A 21,759-nucleotide genomic window follows, 5' to 3' on the forward strand; every position below is an offset into this window, starting at 1 on the left:
ATAGTGTGCATTTACCTTGGGATTGTGGAATTATTGGCCATATCCACACCATCTACTCTCCAGCTGTTCAAACCTGTGCTTTTGCTGGATCCGTCTTTACTGCATTGCTCTACTACTGGATGCTCTGGCTTGTATTATTTGTATTTATTATTATTATTTTATAAAGATAGAGTGTCATTTACAGTATATGTCTCATTTCTTCCCTTTTTCATGTTTAAATGACTCCTACTGTAAGTATTTCTATTTAAGAATCACTACATTAAGGTTTCTTTCCTGAACATGCTGATCTTTAGAACTCTCTTTCATTCTCTTTCAAGGACCTGCTAACTTAGTAAACCATGTGCTAATTGCATGCAGACTGTGAGTGCAAATTTAGTAAAAGCCGTGGACTTTCATGTATGGCTTTAGCCCTCACCACACCCACCCAATTATTATGGGAGCCACTTAAGCTTGCCACATTGTAGCTATTGGCTATGCTTCGGGCAACACAAGATATACATAGCAACACACACATACATTTTATACACAACACTTTTTCTCATTTACTCCCTCATTATCATGCTTTTTGTATTTCTGTCTGCTTTCCCTTGTGCCATGCTCACACATACGCATTCTTTCTCTCTCTCTCTCTCTCTCTCTCTCTCTCTCTCTCTCTCTCTCTCTCTCTCTCTCTCTCTCTTAGTAAATGTTATGCAAGAAAGAGAAAAAATCTGTTCCCACACTGATACATTTAATTTAAGGACTGGACAAGTTAGCTATTTGGAAAACTAGGAAAAACCGTGTGAGGAGTCAGAGGATGGGGTTCTGATGCTGACTAGGCTGCTGGCAATTCAGGGTGGAGTGGGGCGGAGTAAAAGACTAAAGTGCTTGTGAATATTTGGGGTGTGCATGATGTGCAGTATTCACTCAGAGATAGTCAGGCTCAATGGATGTACATTGCTAGGATAAAGCCTGACATCCGACGCATCTCTCCCCTTTGCTATCTCTACTATTGGAGCTGTTGTGGACTGTTGTGATTAGTTTAAAAAACAAGCCAGAGATTTTTTTCCCTACCCCAGAAAAGATAGGTGGTGTAGCCAGACCATACTTCATCCATTCAGATTGTACCAATCTTTAGGCCAAGCACAACATTTTTACCTGCCATTTCTCTGTGCTCACTCTCAAACACACACACACACACACACACACACACACACACACACACACACACACACACACACACACACACACACACACACCTGTACACACATACATGCACAATATTCTAAAGGTAGAGTGTATCAGTGGACCTGGAACCAAGTGGGCATGTCAATCTGCCACGCATATTGCCACAGGGTGACACAGAGAGACAAAAATGCAGAGTGATGAGGTGTTAAGGAGGTTTTGATACAGAGCACCATGTGGTCTTGAATAGTGGGGGTATGCAAGATTTTTATTTAAACTAAAAACTACATAAAGATTACACATAGCTTCCAAAGTTTCAACCAGACATGTGGGACTGATTAGTGACACTGCTGCACTGTGGCAAAATGCTCTGCTTCGGACGCTCCCAGTGTGGTATGATGCATGGCGGCGTAGTTAGTATAATCTATTATTTTTCTCTCACTTTTTATTTTGGCCCTTTCCATTAACCTACAGTGCTGTATGTTTCTCTTATCCCCCAACTAAAACTTAAATTATTCATCTGCCACTCTGCCCCACGTCCTTTTCCAAAACTGCATCAAAAAACATCAGAGGAGTCCAACCAGGGGGACCACTCTGTCACCACAGACCTCCCATAAACCAACCTGAGGCTCCATGGATTACCAGTGCCACAGATAATCAGTCATCCTGAGTAGCCCTTTAATTACTGGGATAAATAATAGATGAACTTATGCAGCAGACCCACAAGGGTTTATTGAGCTGGTCGGGCTAACTGAATGTTAGACCGAGGAGGGTCCATGGTTACCTTATTAGCCAGACTAAAGTGTTACGTACAACAAACTGACTGCAAGGACTTTTTTTGAAGGAGGACTGAGAGCTTGGTTTCCACTGAAGTATTTTATGTAAATTAAACTCATTCAAATTGTTAATAGCCACACTGGTGAAAAGTGGCTTTTGACATTCTGAAATGTTTGTGGAGACCAAATGCTGGCTGTAAAATATCCTTCCAACACAACATCTCATAGAGCACTGATGGTTGTAAGAATTGGTGCATTTGAATGCTGCTAAATGTGTGTCTTAGTTTTTCGTCTTCAGACAGTGTGACATTTGGCCAACATTAGCCACAATATCAGCTTGTCCAGCATTGATCATTGTTCCTGTTTTTATGGTTTTGTTTTGTGTACTGATGAAGCTACAATCCACATTTCATAACTCTAAACTTGGAGGGATTGTTTTTGCAGCATTTCGAAAGATTACATTTCACTTGACATGTAAATGTAGAGGGAAGCATTGATGAAAAAGTATCACAAAAAGGTCAATAAATCAGTCTATGAACTTGGAAATTTGCTCTGAACTATTAAGATGAATACATTCATATGGATATAAACCGAGTGAAGCAAAACATTTTTCTGTCAGAAACTTAGCTTGTTTTGTAATTGATGAGCACATGGTTGTTAACATAAAGGTTTAAGTTTTTGTAATATTTTTTTATATGTAAACTTTTCATGATGGTGTGTGTGCGTGCCTGTGTGTGTGCGTGCGTGTGTGAGTGTGTGCGTGCGTGTGTGTGTGGTTGGTTGTCTGTCTTTATGTGTAGTTGCTTCATCCAAAACATCTCATTATGCGCTTGGTCTGTGCACACATTGGCACCAGATCTGTTGACAAAACATGTTTGGTGAGGGGTTCCAAAATATGAAAAATGAATCTGGACCAAAAAATTTAGATTAACGGCTCAAGCTAAAAGCTGGCAAGCCTGGGGATGGTGGTGGGTAGTTGAAGGGTGATCAGGAAAAGGCAGGGGATGGGAGGGTTGAAAGAGAAATAAGCTAGAGAGAAAGTGTATAGATTGAATGAGCCGAGTGAAAGATTCTTTTTTAAATAAAACATCTTTCAAGAAGGAGAGAGGAAAAAATAGCTAATTATATTTGGAAATTCACCCATTCGCATAAAAAACTCAGACAAACATGGAAAAGGGAAGAAAAGTGTAAGGAGTGTAAGAGAAATGAATGAATAGAGAATATAATGATAACAAGGTACCTCACCCCAGCATGGTGAGTCAGATTCCACATACATACCATTTACAAAAGTTGTCATCTTGTCATGGGGTAAATGGTCATTTTAATTCCCACTGGGGTATTGTGCGAATAGAAATTAAATGGGCTCCCACCCTGGGGTCTAGATGATTGTTACTCACTCCACTGCCATCTGCTATTTCACGCTGCAAGGCTGTGGGAGCCCTGTGTGCAGAAAGGTACATAATGTAACTTTGTATGGAAAGTGTGTAACTAGGAGAGTGCGGATCGGGCCACATCAGAGCAGTAACTGAACCCGACCCGAGCCAGACAGGCATTAAGATGTTTATGTCCGAGCCCGACACAGTTAAAATCTTGTTTTTTTGTCATACTAATGACATATGTACGTTTGTTTGTGTGGAAAGCCCGCCTTTATTAAGCAACTGTAGGAAGGCATTCAGAAATGTCAACAGATGAGCACATCAGCGCACACGGGGCAACAAGCGCACGTTAACACAGGCACGCACAAGAGGCCCAGTATAGCCAATTGAAATCAAATTAACATAGGCCTACCAAAAATGGCCCAAGCTAACAGAACAAAATCCCAAAAATTCACACAAGAGACCTAGGTCAACCTGGGTCAACCTAGGTCATTTAAATGCAGTTTATTGAAATAGAAATCACTCTTACCATTTTCCTCGAAAACTTTATAGGCTACTAAACTGCAACATGGGATCTATTTACATAATCCATCCATCAAAGTTTAGGCTAATCCATGGTTTTATGCAGAAAAGATTAGATTAGATTAGATTCAACTTTATTGTCATTGTGCAGAGTACAAGTACAAAGACAGCGACATGCAGTTTGCGTCCAAGCAGAAGTGCAAAAAAAGCAGAAAAGTGCAATGTGATATACAAGAATAGAGAAGAAAGACAAGAAATATATTGCAGAATAAATATGGCTATGTAATATGAACAATGAATGAACAACATGTACAGATATGTGCAATGTAATAGCAGTGACATTATAATAGTAGTAAGAATAATATAGATATATGCAGTGTATTAACAGAATGTATAATAAGAACAACTGAATAAATATGGATATATTGAATGAACCATATAGACAGATATGTACAGTATGTACAGCTATGTGCAGTGTGGTAACATAAGAGTAGTAAGAAGAATAAGTGTATGTGCAGGAGAGATAGTATGAAGGGCAGTAGAATATGGCTATGTATAGGTGTAATTACAGTATGTACATCTGTAAATAAATAAATGGAACACTATGGGTAGGGTAGGGTAGTGCAAATTGTCCGGGAGGGGGGCTTAGTAGGTTAAATTGTCACCGGGATGCAGAGCAAGAGTTCAGTAGGGTGACAGCCACAGGAAAGAAGCTTTCTCTGAACCTGCTGGTACAGGTGCGGAGAGACCTGAGACGCCTCCCGAACGGGAGTGGAGTGAACAGGCTGTGGTTGGGGGGAGAACCACCCCAACCAGAGGGTCTTTGATGATGCTGCGCGCCTTACGCAAGCATCGATTGCCCTGGATGGTCTCGATGGAGGGGAATGAGGAACCAGTGATGTGTTGGGCAGTTTTCACCACCCTATGCAGTGCTTTCCGGTCATGGGTTCTGATTAGGTAGAGCAGTTGCCATACCAAACTGTGACACAGTTGGTGAGGATGCTCTCAATGGTGCAGCGGTAGAAGTTCACCAGGATCTGAGGGGACAGGTGGACCTTCTTGAGTCTCCTCAGAAAGAAGAGACGCTGGTGAGTCTTTTTGATCAGGGTAGAGGTGTTGAGGGTCGAAGAGAGGTCCTCAGAGATGTGGACACCCAGAAACTTGAAGCTGGTGACACGCTCCACCTCAGTCCCGTTAATGAGGATGGGGGTGTGTGTGCTAGCTTTAGACTTCCTGAAGTCCACAATGAGCTCTTTGGTCTTCTTGGTGTTGAGAGCCAGATTGTTGTCAGTGCAGTGACAGATTAAATATGTCAGTCAGGGCGGGCTCTAGCTCACTCAGTAAGAGCATTCGCCCCATGTTGGCTGAGTCCTGCAGTGGCCCGGGTTTGAATCCAACCTGCATCCCTTTGCTGCGTGTCATCCCCCATCTCTCCCCTTTTTCACATCTATCTTAATTCTGCTCAGTGCCACACACACGTTGGTGGTAGGAGAGCGTGAGGGGCTGGTGATCAGAAGAGACCACAGCCTTGATGGCCACCTCCTTGTTGTCCCTATTGAAGTGGCCAAAGAAGTGGTTCGGCTCATCAGGCAAGGAGGTGTCGGTGGGGGGGTGGAGTTTGTAGCTTTGTAGTCTGTGATGGCCTGGATGCCTTGCCACATGCGTCGGGGGTCAAAGTTGTTCTTGAAGTGATCCTCAATCGCTTGTGGTTGTGCTTGGCCTTTTTGATGCCCCTATTCAGGTTAGCCCTGGATGAGTTATAGGCTTGAGCATCATCTAATCTGAATGCAATGTCACGTGCCTTCAGCAGGAATCTGACCTCACTGTTTATCCATGGCTTCTGATTAGGGAAAGTGGTAATCCGTTTGAGGGTGGTGACACTGTTGATGTGAGAGTTGATACAGTCCAGAACGGAGGAGGCATATGAGTCAAAGTCTGTGTGGGAGTCATGGGTGGCCTGAGTTGCGAACACTCTCCAGTCAGTGTTTCCAAAATGCTGCTGATGTGCAGAGTCAGCTCCCTCTGGCCACACTTTGACTGTCCTTACTGTTGGTTTCACACGTTTGATGAGTGCTAAATACTTGGGCAGTAGAAATGAAGAGAGGTGAAAAAGGATTGCATCAACAGTGGATGGTTTCAAAGCTGTCCTCTGCTCGATGGTCCTGCCAGCAGCGCTGAAGTTGCGCTCACTAGACTAATATGCACGTGTTTCTTTGTCACAGCTACATAAACAAATTTCCCGCACGAAGGAAGACGGATGTTAGGGTAATATTTTAAATTTATTTTAATCACAAAAATGAACCTTTGCATCAAGTGAAACAGGCCCATTGGCTACCTACACAATAAACTGTTTTTAAAAGTTCAATGCCTTATCGCGCTGATGTGACCGAGCCCGACCCAAACCCGAACATCATTTCTAAATATCTGTCCGAACCCGGACCGTCGGGTCCCGTCGAGTCCCGTCGGGCTTGGGTCGGGTATCCATCCTCTAGTAACTAGATACACACTGGATGGAGTCACAAAATGTGTGATCTGGATATTAAATGAAAATGTTGGCCTGTTGGAAAATCGTTTTTCATTCTTAAGAGCAGCAGGTGATCTGAGTCATGTAGTCAGAAAATTTGTTTTCCCAGATATAGATCCTGTTTATGTCAGAGAACTATCCATACTCAGAAAAACACATTTTAACCAATTTAGAATAATAAAATACATAATTGCACTATGTGTCTGTTAGTCCGGTTGGTTCGCTAAGCACTTGCCTACAGAACAGTGAAGTTTCACTCCGTCACTGTTGCATCTTTTATAAAAGTGTGTCTGTAATGTCTTTAAGTGTCTTTATTCTTCCTTTGATTTGAGATGTGAGCTTCAGGCTGCTTTGTGACTGTGTATTGAACGGCACCTGCTCAACACAGCCTTTTGGATACAAGATCAATTCATTCTTTTTACACAATGCAATACTATTTGGCAGCTAACATTCAAGTAAAAGGTGCCCTGTGGAGTTTTCTTGCAAACCAACAAAAGTTACATAACATTCAGTGTTACTCTCCGATGCGCATTGTGTGTATCCTTGAAGTCTAACAGTCATGTTGAGTGCATTTCTTTCCTTGTAAAACTTTTGCAAAGCCAAAGTATTTTATATCAAGTCGTGTTTACATCCATGTTTACTACCTTGCATTATTTTTCTTCCCTGCTTTTCTTGGTCCAATCCATTGCAGCATATCTTGCTGTGTTATTGGCACTAGAGGATTAGGAAATAGTGTAAAACCATCTACAGGACTGTGTTCTGTGCAACACACGCATCCTCATGCACATGCATGAGACAAAAAAAAAACAGTGACCTGCTCATAGAAAAGCAGCTAGAGGTTACAAACTCCACAGGGAAGCCTTTTCAATTATTAATATTAATTTCATTTTTAAGAGAAAAATGTACAGCATCCACCCTGCTGGGGTGTCTATGACTGGCACATGTCATACAATGAGTCATACTTGTGTTTACTTCACAATTTCTGTTTTGAAGTGAAGACACTGGAAAATTGTGGGAACAACCATCTGTAATGCCGATTACTGAGGCCTTTTCTATGCTGCGGAACATCTGTTAATTTGTGTACTTTACCTCTTTGTGAAGCCCACTAGGGAGCTGCTGTCGTGCAATTCCAGGTGTACATGACAACACGCGTATGTGGCTGCCTGCTAATTAGCAAATGACCATTTGACTGGATTTTAAACTCTTTCTCTTCGACTTCACGAAAAAGAGAAGCGACTTCAATCCGTGTTTGAAAGCAATTTTGGAATCAGAGTTGCTTGAATTTGCTAGATTTGACAACTCTGCATAGAGTTTGACTTGGCAAAATGATATTAATATATTACAAGAGAGTGGACGACGACAGGAATGGTTATGTAGTGCAGCAGAAAACATGTATTTTATGTTGTAAATGGTTTGTAGAAAACATTACTTTTGTAGGCGGAAAAGTTAAACGTTTTTTAAACGTATACTATTTCCAATAGTAACACTGAGTACGTCCTAAATACATACTGGCTTCTGCCAGCGGAGTCAGGTCAACCAGATCATCCTTCTTTGCCTCCTGCACATGAAAACCTCTTCTAGACTGATGGAGATCATCAGACAAATATAACTGAGATGGACTATATTGAGTTTATAAATATAACAGAAGAAATGTATGTCAGTGCAGAAGGCTTCTACAGCAGCAAACACAATTCAGTTAAAGACCACCTTTCAATCTGCTCCAGATGGACTTTGTCTGTTGATGAAAATGGAAATCACAAAGCAGAGGTCCGCGCTCCTCCCATCCACACCAGGGACCAAAGCCATGTGCAGATAGACACTCTGATGCTCAACTGTCAGTTTGGAGAGTCAGACTGCATCTCTATGCAGCTGTTGCCACTTTTGACAGCTTCCACTGCGTTCATGACTTAAATTCAGAAAACGCCTCTAGGTCCCCAAACTTCAGCATTCAGTGTTGTTGAGAGGACAGACCTGACAGCACCATACCAAAACTCAGTTTCACCGTCATTAAATAAAGATAGCAGTTTTGTGTTGTGTTTTTTGTCAGCCTGCTCAGCAGTCTGACAAAGGACACTGAATGTTCTACATCAGCCAGAATTGAACACTTCATTTGCACATACAGTACATATATACTTCACTTGCACATACATGCATACTTAATGCATGTACATAATGCATTTTGCCTCCACCTGTCTCAACCTCTTAATTTATGTTATTGGTTGGTGTGCCACCTTGTTGTAACAACTTCAAGTTAACGTCACGAAGTTGGGATAAATAAGTTTAAATATATATAAATATAATTCTTACGAAAGTTAAGTAAGTTAAGTAATCAATAAATAAGTCACTAGGTCAGCAAATTGACCTATGGTTTTGGACTGGACTTGGACCCTGACCTGAGTGAAAGTCCTGTGTTTATGCGTGCCACCATCCTCCGCAACGACCAACCCAACGCACATACTTACATACATACAGTACAAGTGAAGTATACTGTATATGTATGTGCAAGTAAATTATTCAATTCTGGCCTAGGCTGCTACTAACATGCATGCAAAAGGTGACACTTTAGCAGGCATGTCCATTCAAATTCCTTTTTTTCTAATATGGTGATTTTTTACCACACACAGTACACAGTACTTGTAAACTGTCTCAGTCAGGGCTATTTGCCTGAATGGCCAATGTGGCAGGTAGAGCAGTTCATTAAAGGAGTTTGAGCCTGCCAGTTTTTCGAGTTATTATGCCACATTCTGGATGCCGCAATGTAACATTGTGGCTGCAATCTGTGATTGTATGCCAACTGATCTTTAGAATGTCATGAAGTTCATCCTGAATGTATTATGCTATTTGTATTCAACTCCCTTTAGCTACAGGAATGTGGCAGTGATGTAAAGCCCTTTGAACAAGCCGGCCAAACCCTGTCTATCCATGGCTCTGGTCCCAATTGGTGGCAGCCGGCTGACACATCTCCTGGTTGCTATTTTTCCACATCCTAGTTATTTACCTAGCTGGAAATGTCACCAAGAGAGCTTTGAAAGACAGCCATTTTCCGTTGCTCTCATCTCCTTTCTTCTTTCTTTCTTTCTTTCTTTTTTACCCATCTTATCTATCTCTCTCCCTCACTGCACCTACCTGTTTCTCTCTCTTATCATACCATCATGTGTAAAACTATCGGTGTCTTGCTCTCCAGGGAATAGGCTGACATTTGCACTTGAATATTGTAGTAGTTTGCTTGTCCTAAAGTACATGAACAGACAGAACCCTACTTTGCACTTTATAGCATATGGCTGTGTATTGGTCTGTGTTTATGAACGTGTTGTGCACAATTCAGGTGCTGGAGAAAGCATCCACTACTTTAGATGTTCACTGTTTTGCACAGTGTGTATAGCTGTGCATGTGGGTCTTCATTACATTTACTTGCGATATTGTGGCATTGTGATATATCAGTGAATTATTGATGGTTATGATCTGAGATCTCATTCCCTCTTTCCTGTGTGGGAAACCCTGTGCTACTATTTAATCATCTTAAACAATAAATCACTTAGGTGTATTACTGTTGTGGGTAAAGGTGCATTCCTAAAAATGGGAAAACTGACAATGACAGATATACTGCCAGTAATTTCAAGATTGCACCAACCCAAATTCCCCTACTCAGCTCTAAAAGTCCAAACATTTAGTAAGGCACAGTACCAAGGTGTCCTGATACAGATGTTGTTTAAATTTCCTTGAGGTTTACATATACATATGTCGCTATCAGGCATAAACCTTTTATCTCTATATTTCATAATTTTCTATATTGTTTTTCATTAATCAATGCTATTGGTCACCTTTTATGTCTGTCTGTGGGTTTTACAAATATTTAAACAGCAACAAGGCGATTTCATCTGACTTTGAGGGAAATAGCTTAAAAACAACGGTTTTGGACATACAAGGTTTTCACCCGACAGCGATGATATGTTGTTTTGTTTTGAATGACCAAATCAGATGTATCAAGTTGAAGGCATTCTTCCTCTGTTACTGTGGTTTCTTGTCCTAAATTACACAGCAGAAAATAGTTATCAATGAAACATATGTGCAATGTGAAACATAGGCCTTATGTCTGCAAATACACACAATTCAGATTAAACAAAAGATTTGGTGGTTTTATTCAAACCACATGGCCATATTGAAGAAATGCAGCCTATAAACAGAGGTAGTGTACCAAAGCCACCAAAACACTGTCTTGTTCTTCCCAGACATGTCACAATATGTCGACTTTACTACAACAGCAACCAACATTCTCCATTTCCTTTTTCTACAGTCATGCACAGTTTGCTTTTGTGTATATAACTGTGGCCACACAGTGTACAGAAGATTGTACACTGCAGACAATCTACTGTTGTCATTCATCATTAAAGTGTTTTCGGTTTGACAAAGAAACTAGAACACTGGATGAACAACTGCGATGATAAACTTTTCTCCAGCAGAATATAGACTTTGGTATTCACTTTCATCAACAACCTAAAATACTAGTGACACTGCTGGAACTGTCTGACATCACCAGACCAAATGGAAAATGTGAATTAGTCTGGGAAGTGGGAAAGAAATAAAGCCTGAGTTATGGAAAAATGTAAACAGACTACAACAGGCAGAGATGAGCTGGTAAATAAAACTTTTGCCATATCCTGTCACAAGCACGGCTAACACATCTTTCTTGAGTTGATTGACCGAAAATATACCGTCCGGTTTGTTCAATACTGACGCAATAGTGGCTTAAACAGGAAGTTCCACATCAGCTTCAGCCATCTTGGCTGTTTTCGAAAATGCCTCAACGACGCTCCTCATTATGGACTTCATCTCAAACATGCCCGATATTAAATACACGGTTGTGATTGGCCCAGCACATCTCAGGCTGCTAGAAATCTGTCATTTACATTTGTCTGGTTTCCAGGCAAGGAAATGTCTAGTTTCTATGAAGTCTCATAATCAAGTTTATTGATAAGTCATCAATAGCCTTATTCCTTAAAAGTAGTTGCCACTACATTTTAACTTGTTGAAGGTAAATTACACAGTGCAGTAGACTCTACCTATACATTGTTCAACAGTAGGCTACAGCTCAGTATGAAAGCAATATATCGCAGAGCTTTTGAAGCACTTTTTGGGAAATTACTGAGATCCTGACCTTGTCTTTGAGTAATGTGTAAAGTTGAATTATAAAGGGCTATCCAGCTAATAATGGATAATGGGCAATCCAGCCCTTTCATATCAATCCAGCCCAGAAAACAGGCATATCATTTAAATATAGTATCTATACTGTACAATGCACAAAGCAAGGAATGCCATCATGTGTGTGGTTGTTGAAGAAACAAGAACAGTGGACTGGGGAATCAGCATGTAGAAGAAATAAGATGCACAGACAGAGGTGCAACAGAATGAGGCGTTGGCAGCTAAACTCGCCTCATTAAACTGTCAAACATGTCAGCAGAGTTTAAAAGATCAGCTGATCATAATGCAGAATACTTAAGGAACATGTATTGTAGTGGTAAAATCAGTGCAAGCTGCATGAGGGCAAAATATAACATCAATCAGTAACTTTATAAACAAAGCAGTAATATGGGAACACTGCCTCCGGAGGGGTTGCCATTATCACAATGACAGACTTTAGATTCAAGAGGTTTATGTGATAATGGCTGGGTATATTTGAGTTTCTGATTTCACAGGCAAAACTAATTTTTCACCAAAGCATGTTTTCACACATAATCCAGCCAATGATGTGTTATACTGTATATATTTTTTTCCATTCCATTATAATTTGCATCGTGTACTCCAGCGTTAGCCGGTTGATTACAGGTATCATTTTTTATCAGCCGATCACTAAAATCCTTTCACGTAGTGGTTTTCCCCCCATCAGAAAGTCAAGAGGGCGCTTAGGAAATGACTTCAGGCGCTGAAGAAATGCACTATATTTTTCTCCACACTACCACACCTCCATTCCTTTAAAATGTCTGTCCATTAACTCTGCTCTCCAGTTCCATTCATTTAATTCTCTCCCAGCAGTTATTCTATGCAAAAGTCTTTGTGTGTGTGTGTGTGTGTGTGTGTGTGTGTGTGTGTGTGTGTGTGTGTGTGTGTGTGTGTGTGTGTGTGTGTGTGTGTGTGTGTGTGTGTGCAGGAGATAGAGGGTTTTATTTTCATACATCAAGGAGAAAGAATAATTTCTGAGACACTTGAGCATGACCCAAAAAAATCTCCTAATTTCATGACCAGATGCTGCTGCATGAGAGGTGCAAATATGGCACAGCTTCAAAAGGAGATAAGCAGGAACACATCGCTAGGTGTGCTGGCATGAGTCACATTCAATGACATCCTCTCATGTAAGGCCTTTTAAAAGCACTTCACCTTACGGTCCTGACGCATCACTGTCAGTGATGTGCCAATAATTACATTAGAACACACCCTCTAGCCTAATATTGATTATATGTACAGCTTTTACCAACAAAATAAAATATATAATCAAATTGTATTCATATTGTGAGGCATTTTGCTTACAAAAATGAAAAAAAACAACAGAGGATTTCTACTCCCTGCTGAGTCAACCTCAGCCAGACAATCTGAGCTAATGTTAGCTTTGTAGAGATCGTAGGTTTTCCCGAATAAATAACGCACATATAAACACCAAACTGCTTTGCTAGCTTAATCGTGTTCTAACTAAAATATTTGCTGAAAGAACTATTTTTTTCCATTGATAGATTTAGCTACTATACGTCCGCGAACTTTAAGCAACAGAGACGATTTCTGGTCCCTGTTTAGTCCACCAGCCAACTAGAGCTAACGATTTCTCAAATTGAATAAATACCACACATGTAAACACAAAGCTGCTTTGCTAGCTCAATTGTGTTGTAACTCAGATATCAAGATAACAAGATATCTTTTCCATGGTTGGATTGCTAGCTACTATGTCCGCGAACTTCACATGTAGGCTATTTCAAACGTAGCGCTGTGTCACCGACTTACTGGCACAACTGATGTGATCCAAACATTTAGTTTCATCAATAACAATGTTTCACAAGTTTTTGATTCAACTCTGGAATGTTGACATGGAAATGGTGGAGTTATATTTTAGTGATGAGCATTGTGTGCTTAAACAGTTCTGGATGTGCTTTCATGCTGATTTGAGCATGTTCTAAATGTCTAGTTGACCAATCCGATTTCCTGGTCGGATCTATTTGGTGCATAACAGAGAAGAGAGCCAGGCCACCTTATCCCATAAGAAGCAGATGTCTCTTTTTGCAAGGAGCACTTGCAAATGTGTGAATATAACCCCTCATATGCCCAAATATACACAAATGCTCAATGACACAGTCCAAGTGGATTCAAGTACAGTTGTTTTTTTATAAACTAACACCGGCAAACCACATTTCTTTGGACACTCTCCTCTAGTGTACATCAGTGCGCATGGCTGTGGTGGTGAGACAGTTACCTAATGCTTGCTAGTGGATTTTACTACTACACCAGTGCAAGGTCAATGTGCCAGAGACCTCATTACTTTTTTGTGTGTTTATAAAGGAGAACCTGTGTATTAGGGTGTGAATCTCTTGTCAAAACAGGCACAAAGTAATAAGTCCAACAAGCGAAGAGCCCAAGAAAACATGTCTTTGACTTTCACCCAGTGTACTGTACACACACACACACACACACACACACACACACATTGTACACGCACATGCACACACGCACATTCAATTCTCTTTCTTCTAGATCTGACTCTCCTTCATATACACACACACACACACACACACACACACACACACACACACACACACACACTTACATGGTGGGACATGGCAGAGAGCTATTGACTGCCTCTGCCTGGCCTGACAGACCATTCACAATTTATCTCTGTGTGAAACCTTATGTACTGGAAAAATGTGAGTGTGTTTGTGCATGAGTGAGTGAAATGGGTGAATTGAGACGGTGGAAGGAAATTACTTCATGACTGTGTGTGTGTGTGTGTGTGTGTGTGTGTGTGTGTGTGTGTGTGTGTGTGTGTGTGTGCGCACTTCTTTCTTACACAGAAAGAAGTGCTTTGGTATCCTCATCTTAATAACAAAGTCACAGTTCTCATATCATATCACATATGGCCATGATATACACCTCTAAGTGTCCCAAACATCCAAAGACAATTCAGGGCATTAGTGTTCAATATTTACCTGCTGTTAGTATACTATACTCACATTTTTCTTTTATAAAATCTGTCTGCACAAAAATATATTATTATTATTATTATTATTATTATTATTATTATTATTATTATTATATATTGTATATTATTATACATATTCATTCCTGAGATGCCTTTTTCAAATTGAGTTAAAGAAATGTGGACATGGGCAAGATAAATATATGTAAATATCTCCTTTCAACAACAAAGTGTTTTGCATAAGACGTAGAGGCATGAAGACAAGACATAAACACAATGCAATTTAAAGATAATATGAAAAGACATTAGTTAAATGTAAGATTGAAATAAGCTAAAATAGAATAAGACAAATCAAACAGTAGAATAAATAAATGCAGCTACAGTACAAGAAGAAGATAATTAACTTAATAAAAGGCCGTGGCAAACAGAAAAGTCTGAAGCCCTGATTTAAAAGAACTGAGAGCTGAGCAAGTTTTTTCTGAGTTTGTTCCAGATATGTGGTGCAAATAAACTAAACAATAAATAAACGCTGCTTCTCCGTGTTTTGTTTTGACTCTGGGGACAGTAAGCAGACCTGTCCCAGACTAATAAAGGAGAAGCAGATCAGAAATGTATTTTGGCCCTATACCATTAAGTGCTTTATAAAGCAACAATATGATTTAAAAGTCAATCATTTGCCACAAAGCCAGTCTAATGATCTGATAACGGGAGTGATGTGATCCACTCCCCTTGTTTAAAGACTCTATAGGATTTTTTAGAGAAACCTGTGAAGACTGCATTACAGTAGTCGAGCCTGCTGAAGATAAACGTTGTCTAAAGGCAATCATTTCAGTTTACCTTTGTTTAACTGAAGAACATGTTGGCACATCCAATCATTGATTCGTACTCATTGCTTGTAAGGGACCATAGTCACCTGGTGATATCGTTATATACATCTGTGTCATCTGATACATCTGTGTCATCTGCATAATTATGGCAGCATAATTAAGGCAGAATAAGACAGGCCAGAGCTGTGATTGTTATGTCTGATTGTGCAGATTCTGATCTACTGGGAATAGAGCAATCCAGGGTGGAACTTATTTAACATATGTTTCTTTTTTTCCCCTTTTCTAAATCAATTATGCATCTGTATCTGATTACAAGGCGAGATTGCTTGTTATAGTGGATATTTTGCAGTACGCTCTTGAGATCGCCAGTGAAGTCAACAATGTTTCGAATGCCCCTGTGGTTTAAGTCTGACTGACCTGACTTAGTTATTGACCCACAAACAGCTTCCCTCAACCTCCAGCTAGACCCATGTTTCTACTCATGTGAGCAAGTCTCTTTTTGACAATGCACTGAGTGAAACCTTGTGGAAAAATGTAAGATTTTTCAGCTGAGAGTACTCAAATTGAGTTAAGAACATCTTATCCGAGAAATCATTTATTTCACATTTAAATAACAATGTTGTAATTTAGAACTACTTCAACCACTCCTTGGAATTAGATTAATGCATGTTTAGCGGTGATGCATTAATGTGAAATATGCTCATGTTTTCTCTTTTTCTTCCTCTATCCATTTTCCCTCTCTCCGACTCTGTCTCTCCTATGTCTCTCTGCCTGGGTCTTCATATTATTTCTCTCTCCACAGAGAAGTGTGATGAGGCTCTAGCGTCTCCTCTGCCTCACACAGCCTTCACCAGCTCATCTGTCTTCTCCAACGGATATGCACCCGGATATGCCAAGCTCAACAGGAGAGGAGGTAGACACACAAATGCACACAGAAAAAAAGATGCTGATGTGCATGCACTCACACACACACAAATGATTGCTGTGCATAGAGGGATGTACATGCAGCACACACATGCCTTAGACAGAGGGAAGATTCAATTTCTAATTCAGGTACATGTTCATACATCCTTATGAATGATTTTACAGATGACACACTGAGAGGTAAAAGTCCAAGCCTTCATATTGACATGCTTCATAGTGCTGCACAGCTGCTCTCGTCCCCCTTCCTTCTCCTCCTCTCTTTCTTCTCTCTCTCTCTATTTCATTTTACTTCTTCTCTATATGTCTCCCTTCCCTCTCTCAATTCCAGTCATTATCACAGTGACTCAGACTAGAGCTCATTTCCACATAAGTCCACAGCAGAGAGAGATATGGCCAGACAATTACACCCCTCTATGTTTATACAATTAATAATTCATACCTTTCCATCTAATGAAGTCACACTACAGCTGAGGCAACAGGGCTCAGAGCTGGCAAATAAACGCAAGGTAATCTGGTGTGTTTAAGCATACCAATATAATTATTGGTGGGAGAGGACAGCCCTGCTGCTCCTTTAACACCAACAAGAGAAAAAGGCTGAGAAGATGAATAAAAATAAAGACTGACCTGTGAATGACCGCCGTAATGGGTGAGTGTAAATTGTACCGGTTGTGCATTCTCTCCCTACATGCTTTCATTTATTAAATCTCATCTAGGATGGGGATCCCTGGGTGCTCCCCTTTCATGTTTAAAGCATAGAAATCCTGTTCCTTAGGGATTGTTGTTGTACAGAAAAGCTCCAATAACACATATATACAGTGTTAAATGGACTTACACAAGGTCTAAATAAGTATTTTACTCTAGCATCTTATTTCCATTCTATGAATGCTTAAATCACTCAATATACTTATTTCTAAAACAGCTACATCCATTTGGACTAGTTTCATGGTATGAGCACTTCTGGATAAGGCAGATTGATTTTCTGACCCCAAAACAGATTTGTCACTTCTCAGAAAGAATTACGAAATGAATTACCCAGACTAAGTGACTTGTTTAGGTGGCTAACCTACAGGCAAAATCTAAAAAATGCAGTGGTTGTATCCATTGACATTGTACTGTTTCTGTACTGTGAAGCAGTGAATAATCTTACTGCTAAAAAAAAGATATACTCAGCTATCTCCCTCTTTCATTAGCTAACAATTTTGGCTTGTAATTAGGAGCCCAACATGTTCTAGTGAGATCTACTTCTCACACATCTGCACATTTCAGAGATCCAATTGACATAACTTGACAGTCAGGACCATGTAATAAACTCTTTCAGATGTTGACATACGTGTCCCAAAATGGATACATACTGTACTGAGACAAGTGTCAAACTAGCAGGGGGGAATAAGGGAAAAGGATATAAAGTTCCATTTCATCCTCTATGTCTTGGTATCCTCTAGAGAATGTCACTGTGTTTGGATGATGAGGTCATCACCTCGTTAGCATACAGCATATGACAAGGGTGGAATATAAAATTAGAGAAGTTCTGCAGGAAGGGAAGATGAGGTTACTTCTGAAGAATCACTTCTCCACAAAAGTTTTGGAAATGTGTCATGAAATCCACTTTTGATTATTTTCTTAAAAGCAAATCTCATTATATTGGCTGTGAAGGAAGATGCTGCTCAAAATTGAAATCAGCATTATTATTTCTTGTCAATTCAAAACAGAACACACAAACAGTGTGGAGCAGAAATGCACACACAATCACATATTAATATACATATTCAAACAAATGTATCAGTGAGAAATTTGCAGACACACAACACACACTAAAGGAGAAGTGAATAGCCAATCAAGCTTTCAAATAACACATGTACACAGAAACACTCTAATGCATGAAAAAAAACACATTAAATGGCCTTACTTTCACAGAAACACAAGCATCTCAAAATACAAGCAGGTGTGCACCCTGCACTTACAGCGACATGGAACCACTCGCATTCACATATATACAGTACATTTACAAAAACACAGGATCACAAACCCGTGACCACACAATCATAGTATAAGGAGGGGTCCCTCCAAGCAGCTACATTTGGAAGCCAAATGTGCCGTCAGTGGCATGAGTGTGCGCTGATAAGCCAATCTACTCCAATCTCCCAGTGCTATGGAATAGGGGAGGCACAAAATCAATGGGCCACACCACTCATATTAAGCTTGTTTTGTGAATGCTGACAGCTATTAGAGTTTTAGCCTATAGGCGTGTGTGTGTGTGTGTGTGTGTGTGTGTGTGTGTGTGTGTGTGTTTGTGTGTGTTTGTGTGTGTGTGTGTGGGTGTGTGTGTCTGTATGTATTTTTCTGGGTGCACGTTGCTGTCCATGTGTGTGTGTGTGTGTGTGTGCGTGAAAGAGAGAGCGAGAGAGGTAAAATGATGCCATAACGATTTTCCAGAAGGCAGCAGTCTGGTGTGTGCCAGCCAGTCACCAGGCCTCTAGTTCCTACCCTACTGACTGCTGACACACACACACACACACACACACACACACACACACACACACACACACACACACACACACACACACACACACACACACACACACAAGCTGGGCTTTCCATCCATGTATGCATTTGATACTGTATGCGTAACTGTTTTTTAAAGAGGGTATTATATTAGCAATATTATTATTATAGTAGTAGGATAAATCAAGCAGGGACAACTTCTGCCTCTTCTACTATCTAATTCTCACCATCCTTCTCGATCTCCCCTTTTTTCCCCTCACTTCGTCCTGTACTACTTCTTTTATTTTTACTCTCCCTCCATGCACCTGTTCCCTCTCTTTCTTTCTTTATCTCCCCTTTCCATCACTTCCATTCAATCCTTCCTCCATTCCACCATGACCCCTGCTCACCCTTTTCTCTCTTCCTTTCGCTGACCTTCCCTACCCTTCACCATCACTCCTCTTTCTCTACTCTCCCTCAAATGTACATTCTCCCACCCCCTCACTGTCTCTCCTTAGAGCTGGCTCATGTATTAGACCCTGCACATCTCAAGAGTGTCAGACAGAGGGAAAAGTGGGCCCACTCCCTTGCAGCCAAAACCCTTTGGTCTATTTGCACAGAGAGTGGGAAGAAGGAGTGAAAGAGCGAGAAAGAGAGACAGCAATGGCGATAGATAGAAAGAAAGATGTCAGATGGCACCTAATGAAATGTAGAGAAGGATTTTTTCCTCACATCTCTTCAACTCAGATTTTCCCAACCACATATAGGATCACTAGCTTTGAAAATGGTTGACAGAAAATGTTTAACATTGATATCAATATTTATTTGATATAATGTTAAACAATTTTAAAATATAACTTTTTATAAACTGTAGTTAATTCTGAGCTGTGTAATGCTCTTAAGGTGCAGTTTAGTACAGACCTTAATGAAGCTCAGGGACTTAAGAGACACCTTAATGTGGTCTAAGCCATTTTTTCCAATCTTTGGTTCACCTGGTCTCCTTGTGTAATAATGCTTGTGTAACATCAACCCTGTTATGCACATTCAAGTTATAGACATAATTTTTTTCAGGACAACCTGGGCTTTCAGGATATGCATGCTGCAGGAATGTCATATGAATGTATAAATTGTTATAAGGTTATAAAGACAAAAGAAAAGCCTAAACGGAAATTGTATCTCACAGAAATGTATTGAATTGTTTTCCCATAGAAATCCATACAAAAAGACAGTTGTGTCATCTTCAATGCATTTTCTGTCTGCTATTAGACATCCGTAGGCCAAATCACACTCAACTTCCATGGCTTCGTTCTGGCGTCTGTTTATCTATCTGCCAGGACCTTCCAATACACACACACACACACACACACACACACACACACACACACACACACACACACACACACACACACACACACACACACACACACACACACAGTAAACAAGGCCCTCCTGTCCGGGATCTCTATTCACTGAGCAAGCTCTTTCCTGATATGACTTAATGTGATTGGTCGACACAGCTGTCAGTCAAAGCATCACCAACCAAAATGGCACCCGGCTAATGTGAGTACATCGTTTTTCATACAAAAAGATGAGTAAATACAGTAAATAGCCGGTAAATCCATTGAAGTTTCAGGACAGATTACTAAGCTTCTGGAAGCACTTGTTTTAAAGGTCTAGCTGTTAGCTAAAAAGCTAAAAACACAGCGAGAGCCCTGGTCACGGAGCAAAGCAAAGATTACGTGAGTTGATTTTTGAATTCATATTTATTTATTTATTTTACAAAGACACCACTGTAATTCCATGATGGATTAAAAAACTTCTGGATGGCATTGATCTGGAGAAAGATTTTATACATGATATAACAGTAAAACCACCGCCGTCTTGACAGTTCAACACAGGAATGGCCAAAATGTATGCTACAGAAGCCAACATATCTTACTTTAAATTCCTAGTATGCATGAAGCTCCAAAAAACCTGGACCCTACACCTTAACAGCATCTTTCCTTAGATCTTCTATGCATAAACCATGTCTTTCAAACCCCCAGTTGGAAAACAGGCTTTCTATTCAAAATATGTAGTGTCCAGTAATTTCTTAGACTTGGCAAATCTCCTCCAGAGCCACAGAGGACATTATACAACTGCTTTCATGGGCTGAGTAACACTTCCTGTGACTAAATATAATAATAATATAATATAAATGGTGGAATGCCACTTCAACAACAGATTGTAAAATTATGCCACACTCAAATTGACATGAGACTTTTACAACTCTTGGACCATGGGCATTTTTGCACTTAAAAACAGAGTCATGTGTCAGAAAAAGGTGTGAAAAACTCTGCATTAACGTTTAATACAAGAGTGATGAGCTCCATATAGTTTTTCAATAGTGACACAGCAACCCCATGAGCTGTGATCTGCATCCCACACAAGGCTGTGTTCAGTGCTGCTAGCTGAAGACAGTTGCCCTGTGGATATAGGTTAAAATAGAAGAAGCATGGAGAGGGTGAAGGCAAAAGAGAGAGGAGGAGGTGTGATGATGTACAGAGAGGAGGTGATGGAGGAATGGAAGACATGGGGAGGTGAAAGAAGGGTTCTTAGAAGAGTGAAAACAGACAGAATTGGACAAATGGAAGAATGTTAAAGCCATACGTGACGTGCTGTGCATGGGAGACAATTTGAGCCAAGATAGTGTAAATACTGAATTTCTGCATCAAATTCTACAGAGGGATCTCAGATTTCGAGTCTTGTGTAATCACAAATATATATATATATATATACATATATATATATATATATATGTATATATATATGTATATATATATATATATATGTATATATGTATATATATGTATATATATATATATATGTATGTATATATGTATGTATGTGTATGTATGTATGTATGTATATATATATATATATATATAATATTAATCAAATTGCCATGTGGGTGCATTTTATTATTTCTGCCACCATGGAAACTGCACCTAGT

General features: G+C 40.0%; 1 protein-coding gene across 1 annotated transcript in view; it reads left to right on the forward strand.

Moving 5' to 3' along the window:
• Positions 1 to 21,759, forward strand: part of cntnap2a (contactin associated protein 2a) — a 349,283-nt gene that overhangs the window by 126,318 nt on the left and 201,206 nt on the right. Inside the window, exon 2 of the mRNA XM_078280725.1 lies at positions 16,165 to 16,275. Within this exon, the coding sequence (XP_078136851.1) occupies positions 16,165 to 16,275 (111 nt within the window). The remainder of the gene's footprint in view (positions 1 to 16,164; positions 16,276 to 21,759) is intronic.

This window comes from Sander vitreus, chromosome 22 (genome assembly GCF_031162955.1).
Source record: "Sander vitreus isolate 19-12246 chromosome 22, sanVit1, whole genome shotgun sequence".
Lineage (NCBI taxonomy): Eukaryota > Metazoa > Chordata > Actinopteri > Perciformes > Percidae > Sander > Sander vitreus.